The following is a 7704-nucleotide window of genomic DNA, read 5'->3' on the forward strand; positions in this document are numbered from 1 at the left end:
CGGGCGCGGGTGCCCCCGGGCCGGCGGGTTCGGGTGTGCTCCTCCCTCGGCCCCGCCGTCCCCTCCTCGCAGGAGAGGCGCAGAGAAATCAAATGCTGGGTAACACGCACTGACGGCGTCCAGAGGCGAGGCGTCGGCGTAAAGGCGTGCTAAGCATGGAGGAAGATGAAGAGGAAGACTATATGTCTGATTTATTTATTAAGTAAGTGGGTAGTTCTTCGTTTTTCATCCCTCTTAAGTGATTGTAAACCTGTTAAAAAAAAAAAAAGAGCTTAATGTTTGCTGGAATTACTAACTCGCAGACAGGATGTAAGGCCAGGCTTGCCCATGGTGAGGAGGGTGAAGGAAGCTATTCAGAAAGAAGAAAAGCAAAAAGAAGCCAATGAGAAGAACAGGCAAAAAAGCATAAAAGAAGAAGAAAAAGAGAGACGTGATATGGTACTGAAAAGTGCATTGGGCAACGAGAACAAAGGCTTTGCTTTGCTCCAGAAGATGGGCTACAAGAGCGGCCAGGCCCTTGGCAAGAGTGGTAAGTTTGTCACTCTCTGGAAGCGTGTGTCTGTATTTAGCTATACCTTAATATTTTACAGACTGCAGCTGTCACTGCATTTGTTGACAGGTCAGTAAGTGCCTCTTGGAGAGCCATAGCATTACAGAACTGAAGGTGCTGTGACAGAACAAAATATGAGCTCAAATCCCTAAAATGGAAGCAAAAATCGTACAGACTATTGAGGGATGCAAGGGAAAAGCAGCACTTGCAGCTCAGTATACATGCATATCTACAGGAACTGCATTGATGTTTTGATGGTTTTGCAAAGCTAATAGTGTTCAAAAAAATCAGACGCTCTTGAAATTTATAGTTGGATCTTGAAAAAGAAACAGTGCACACTAGCCTATGAAGCCTTAATAGATGAAATAAAATCAGTAAAACAAGGAATCAATAACTGCTGTGCCAGTTCAGCATCTCTGGCAGGCAATCAAAATTAACTGGCCCAGACAGATTCTTTTTATTCTTCATCATTGTTGTGAGATTGCAGAATGAAGGTGCTCCAGAAGATGGTAACAAGGTGATGTCTTCATCACAGGCATGTTACACCTGTCATGGCAACACCTTTTCTTTCAGTTTGGTTCTGTCATGAAAAAACTACATAGGATTGCAGCAGACAAGCCAAAAAAGAGAGAGAGTTTCCAGTACAGCAGTGTTATTTGTAGTGCACTGGATGTATATTGACTGGGGAGTTTTCAAGTTCCAAGTAAAAAAATCACAATACTGACAAAAGCAGCTTCCCTACTTGAATATACTGCACAAATTACTGTTTGATAAAAACTTCGCTTTTTAAATTGACACATTTTTTCTCTCACAGGAGAAGGCATTGTTGAACCTATTCCTCTGAACATAAAAACAGGTTTGTGGCATTTTCTGATTTATTTAGTTGGATATCAGAGCTTCTCAATTGCTTACATTCATCTTTTGAACTGACATAGGTAGAAGTGGGCTTGGTCATGAGGAATTAAAGAAGCGAAAAGCTGAAGAAAAGCTGGAAAACTATAGACAAAAACTCCATATGAAAAAGCAAGCAAATGAACAAGCTGCAGATCAGTTCAGGTAAAGTCATACAACTGATATTCCAAGCAATCTCTAAATAGCAATTCTTTTTATGCTTGAAGTTTGGTTATTCTTTTAAACTGCTACTATTTTTGAATGAAAGGTGAGAGTCACAATAATTGTTGAGTAATTGTTCCTCAGTTCTAAAGCAAAAGTAAATGAACAGTGTAATGCTCAAAGCATGTACTGCATCATTTAGTTTTGTAATTGTTAATAATGTAAACAATATACATACTAATTTTTCTCAAGTCATATTTAGCTTTTTAAATTGGAGAAACATATATTTTGAACTATAAAATCCACAGATATTCCTGAGCAATGTTGGTACAATGGTTTTAAAAGTCAAGGTTTAAAGTCAGTCACATTTTTAAAGATTGTATTGGTTTGGTTTTCTCCTGATTTGCTTGTAATATATGGAGAAGAGAAGCTTAGGAAAGTCTGTATCTTTTGCAGATGTTTAGTGAACCACTTTTTTATGTCTTAGGAAAACGTAATGGAGAAACAGTGTAGTGTGATCAAAAAAAGGTATCTTGAAGGTGTAATTCCCAAAAAGTACAAGTGTGCTCCCACAGAAACAATGTCTGAATGACTTCTTAACGTGAATGTTGTTCAGGTCTGAGAAAATTAGCAGGAATAGAATTTTAGATTTTTGGGTTTTGTAAAGCTGTGGGCTGTAATGCATCTGCCACTGTGTGTCTGCCTGCTTACTCACCTCTGCTTGTTCTCAACAGAATAAGATTCAAAACCAAACAAGAGGAACGTAAGATGGAAGGGGACCTGCGAAAAAGCCAGAGGGCCTGCCAGCAATTAGATATGCAAAAAGTGAGACCTGTGGGCTTTTCAGGGGGGTTGGAAGGAAGACTTAGAGGTTAGAGATACATACTACAATGCAGTGATTCAGTTCTTGGAAGTTCTCTAAAACTGTGGGGTAACTAGCTTAAGTCTTGATGTTTGGCAGCACTTCAGTCCTCTTACAATATTTCAAAGTCTGTGTTTGTACCATTAAGATACAGTTGAAGGTGCACAGCAACCTCATGCTAACTTACATGAGGACCTGTGTTTTTGCCTCTGCGTTCTCGTGGTCACTTCTGAGCTGTTTGCACATCTTCCAGTAGCCAGTGTCAGGCCATCCTAAATATGGGATGGTGCTGTTTGCTTCAAGTGAGGGAGCAACACCATCACACGGTGATTGACATTGGGAATGGACTCTGGAAGTCATCTTCTTCAGCTTCCTCCTCAAGCAGAGTCACTTAAAGCAGGTTGTCCAGGAGAAGGCAGATCTTTAATATCTCCAAGAATGGGGATCATCATTGAGGGAATGAGCAGATTCACCCAAGTAACATTAAAAAAACAAACAAAAAACCACACACAAAATGAAGTACCTTCCACTTGCAAGGCATCATATGAGTAACAGCAGTGAACTACTATGAATTTTTGCCACTGGAAAACCTAAAGGTTTTTTTTTTTCCTCTTAACCAGGTAGAGGTTAATACCACCTCACAAATTCTGCTGAGATTGTTCAATAGTACTTAGTTTGCTTCCAGAGAAGTCAGCTGAATTAACCTTAGATCATCCTTGCTTACTTTTCTTCCTTTAATTTTACCTGAGGTGAATTAGGAAGCACCATGTGATGCCTTGATATAACAGCTTGGGGCAGCTTGTCTTCAAATGATAAACAAGGGTATCTGCTCACAGGCTTTGGGTGAGATTGTGTTGCTGTGTAGCCTTGCACATACCAAACATAGATGAAACAGAACTAGGTGTTAGCATTGGCATGCATTCCATTGTTTAAAAAAAGCGAATAATCCTTCTTGTGGAGTGCTGTACTTACCGACAGCTTTAGTAGTTCTTACAGGTTCTACTATACCTGCAAGTTTTAAAGGGTAACAGCTCACTTCCTAGAAATTAGTTTTATCCAGCCTCTTGCCAAAAAGCTACAAAGACATAACTTCCATTTTAATCCCTTGTTATTTAAGGATATTGATGTTCCCAAGGAGACTTGGTTTTGGATACAACCTGAAGAGGAAGACAAAAAGGATGAGGAAGACGAGGAAGATGAATACACAAGCTCAGACTTAAGTGTAAGCTCTTCAACTGAATTAATTGCTCAATTCAGAATTAAACTTAATACTCCTTGAAACAGTATGTATGTGAACATACACGTATAAAAGATGTATTGATATGTGTTTCCCACACTGTAGTAAAGAGCCTCTTTGCAATCCAGAGCAGTGACTTTTATAGCAGTTACATGATAAAATATAAAACATCAAACCACTGATTCATTGCTCATTTGTTTTGAGGCTGATCTTTGAAAAAAGTAGCCCAGAAACTAAATTCTAAACAGTTTTGTGCCTTAGCCGAGATATGCAAGATCACGGTTATTTGTTTTGAGTTTTAATTTTGGATGCCTCATCTCATATCTGAGGTTGAAGTTTAGAGTCACTAATTAATTCCTGAAAATGCTTCACAGATTACCTCACAATGGACATTGGAAATACATATTTTTAAGAACTGGATTGCACAGCTATTGTTAGCCTTATGTGTTTGATTGGCAGAGATTAGGTGTGAAAAAATTCACAAAAGATACCATATATATGAAATCAGGTAGCTAAGTGATATTTTTAGCTCTCTCTCTTCAGTGCAGGTTTCTTATCTGAAAAGAAGGATGAGCAAACAACAGCCATTAACTTTCCAGAGATCAAGAATTCCTGTGCACTATTCTACAAATGTGGAAACTTCCTATCTGACTAAGCTACAGCATTGTGTAGCTTTTCCACAGCCTTAGGTTAAACACTTCATTTAGCACACCAGTAGCTCAAAGTGGTTTGTGTCCTGTGAGCCCCAGGCCATCCCATACCTGTACCTATCTCTAGGTGGCAGAAAAGCTCCACATCCTGACGGCCTATTTGAGAGAGGAGCACTTCTACTGCATCTGGTGTGGAACAACCTATGAAGGTGAGAGTGAACCAAGCTTCTGCAGGTGCTTTGCTTCTGCAGCTGTAGAATTCCAGCTGTAGAACGCATCCTTTGTGTTTCTCTTACTGCAGCTTCCAAACCTACAGAGCACATTTACGTTCCAGGCAGCTGGTTTTGCACTAAGCTTGTACATATTGCTGTTGTGATTGTTAGCCAATTTTTAGGTTTATATGCAGAAAAACCAAAACCAACCAACCAAAACCCCACACACAGCAAAACACAGCCAACCATACCAACATTTATTTGAATTTATAATTTAATTAGTTTTGAGAAAACATAACTCAGATATTAAAACCAATACCATAAAAAGCTTCAAAAGCTGGCAGATGTTTCTGACCAATAAAACACCATCCAGTTTCACAGCACCAAAGAGAGTAGAATTTGTATTTGTTGCTTTGAAACAAATTTGACAGTTACTAACATGTAAACCTTGAATTCTATTTAATCTATTCTACATGGATTCTAGAAATATTTCTAGCAACCATTTCTTCCTTCCCTGAGCTGCAATTACTCACTTTTTTTTGCTTATCCTGTAGATTCTGAAGATTTATCTTCAAACTGTCCTGGAGACAGTGCAGCAGATCATGACTAAAGCCAGTCTAAAGGAAGGAGCCCTAGATAAGTATGTATCATTCATAGTATCTTTTCTCTTTTAAAAGGCTCAGACCTGTGCCATACTCAAGAATTCATACCAAAGTATGCAGAAGATGAGTTTAAGTTGACAAGTTAAATTTGTATTTTCTGCTTGATGCACAAATTAATAGGAATTCAAACTTAGTATTTGTAATTGAACTAACATAATTGAGAGGTAGGTTAAATCTTTCACATGTTTGTTTATGCACTGCCCAACTGGTAATAAAATTCAAGTATGAGTTAAAGCATAAGCATTGGCTAATCACTTTATTGCATAACGTGTTAAACAGAGGTTTTTCATTCTTTGCAGAGATGCCTACAGACCAGACTGGTTTTGCTTACTTTCTTAAACTTGGTGGGGAAAAAAAACCGCTTGTGAAAGATGACAGTGACATTACTTGAACCAATATTCTGTTGTATATAAAAGTGCATATTTTCCATAATTAAATAAAATTGGATCATGATGGTGGATTTTCATTTGTACATAAAAATATTTTCTAATTTCTATTAAATATTTATTTCCCTTTTATTTTTAGGGAATAACAGTTGCTACTGTAACTAGCCATTTATAAAAAGTTAATGCTGAAGTATACAAACACTATGCAGGGAAAATACATCAAAAATTGCTGGGACAAACTAACTAAACAGCAAGAAGGTAATGATGTTACATTGCTCTGTCCAGAGACTGTAAAGGAAATGCAGCCAAGATATCAATTGTCACATATCAATTTTCATGTTATGAATAGTTTCAAAGAATTGTTTAGGTTGGAATATACCTTCACAATCATCAAGTCCAGCTATATGTCAATTTTATCCCAACAGACTAAAGAGAAGAGAAAGCAGAAGTAGTATTTTGTCTGTAAGGATATATAATTTCTCACAGAGCTTGACCACTGCAAAGAAGTACAAATTAGTCTAGAGTAGTGAAATACTTTATGAATTCTAGTCAAGGATAAGGTTAGGAAAGCATAAAGCACGCCAATATTGCCCTGGGACAAATAATGAAACAAACAGGGAAACTCAAAGTACACAATTAACAGGGGCCCTAAATTAAAATTTAAATATATGCCTGGCAGCCTGATTCTACAAGAGCATTCATTACAGCATACAGAGTCAGACTGTATGTTCACACAGCAAAAAACTTTACCACACTTGTGATAAAGCTTTCTCCAGACTACAGCTGTCCTCTCATACAGTCACAGAGGGAACTTTAGGCAACTTGCTTTAATACTGAGACTAGGATTGAGAACATCCAATGCTGAGTTCATAGCACACATGTGATTACAGAGACACTAATACAGCGGGATAATTACCTGTTCTGGTGCCACGTATGATTTTGTTCCTCTGTCCTCAGAGTCTCAAATGCCACAGAAGTCACAAGACCAAAGTCACCTATTTTTGTTTTATCATCATGTGATACGAATATATTCTGAGGCTATTTTTGTACATATAAATAAAAATAAGAAAAAAAAATCACCAAATGACCATGGTTTATCATCAAGGATAATCAGCCACAGGCATGCTCCCCATAAAGTGTGATAATTGTTCAGAAAGTTGCGTTAAGAAACTGATGGTGTGGAATGAGAAATAAGTTAAATCAATTTTTAAAAACACAAACTGAATTTCAAGTAGTACATTCTGCAGTAACTGCACCTTTTTTCCACTAGCTGAGTCATAACTGTATCATGCTTTATTGCTCGTCAAATACATGTACATTTAACATTCTATATCCCAAAGTGCTTTTCACCCTTCAAGCCTAGCCAGCACTTAGGCAAAGCACTTGGTCTCACATGGAATTCCCCTCAAGTCAGAGCTTCTCCTAGGCACAAAAGAATCGTGTACTAAACCAAATGCAGAGTTAAGGCTTACTTCAGATATCTCAGAGTATCATTTTTATATTTCCCTTAAACTTCCCCTTTTTAAATTTGACAGTGGCCAGTTGGCAACTAAGCACCATGCAGTGGAATGGGAGGGAGGATCAAAAGTAAACTTGTAAACTGTGTTAAAAACAGTTTAGTAATTGAAACAAAAGTAAAATTCAATAATAATGGCAAATGATAATGGAAGGATTAAAAAAAATAAGAAGAAACAAGTGATGCACAATACAATTGCTCACCACCTGCTGCCTGATGCCAGATCCCCTCCCTGAGCCCAGATCAGCCCCTCTTCCATGTAAAAAAAATAGTCTTTGACTTAAAATAAACACTACCTAGTAGCAACCAAACTGTCAGTGTGTTATCAACATTATTATAAAATTTAATCCAAAATGCAGCACTGTACCACCTACTGCAAAGGAATTAACTGTATCCTAGCCAAAGCCAGAACACAAAGTCAAACAACTAAAAATAGAACTGTATATGCTTCAGTGAAGTTTCCCAAAGAAGATAAAAACATTCAGAAGTGTAGTTTCTTTAAAACAAAACCAAATAGCCTCACACTGTCTTTTACTCAAAGAGAGTAAAAGACCAGAAAGCCAGGAGATACTTCAA

At 37.7% G+C, this 7704-nt stretch overlaps 1 protein-coding gene across 2 annotated transcripts; it reads left to right on the forward strand.

Annotated features, from left to right (window-relative positions):
* The first annotated feature begins 21 nt into the window (after positions 1-21).
* Positions 22-5887, forward strand: GPATCH11 (G-patch domain containing 11). 2 transcript variants are annotated; one of them, XM_063391017.1, is made up of 9 exons: positions 22-202; positions 303-529; positions 1365-1406; positions 1486-1606; positions 2338-2428; positions 3583-3687; positions 4480-4561; positions 5119-5204; positions 5752-5887. In XM_063391017.1, exons 1-8 carry the CDS (start codon positions 156-158, stop codon positions 5172-5174), a joined length of 771 nt encoding a protein of 256 aa, XP_063247087.1. In that variant the 5' UTR covers positions 22-155; the 3' UTR covers positions 5175-5204; positions 5752-5887. The 2 variants fall into 2 exon arrangements, with proteins under 2 accessions (XP_063247087.1, XP_063247086.1); XM_063391016.1 differs by lacking the exon at positions 5752-5887 and adding an exon at positions 5526-5622.
* The last annotated feature ends 1817 nt before the right edge of the window (positions 5888-7704 follow it).

The sequence above is a fragment of the Prinia subflava genome, chromosome 2, assembly GCF_021018805.1.
Source record: "Prinia subflava isolate CZ2003 ecotype Zambia chromosome 2, Cam_Psub_1.2, whole genome shotgun sequence".
NCBI classification, from domain to species: Eukaryota; Metazoa; Chordata; class Aves; order Passeriformes; family Cisticolidae; genus Prinia; species Prinia subflava.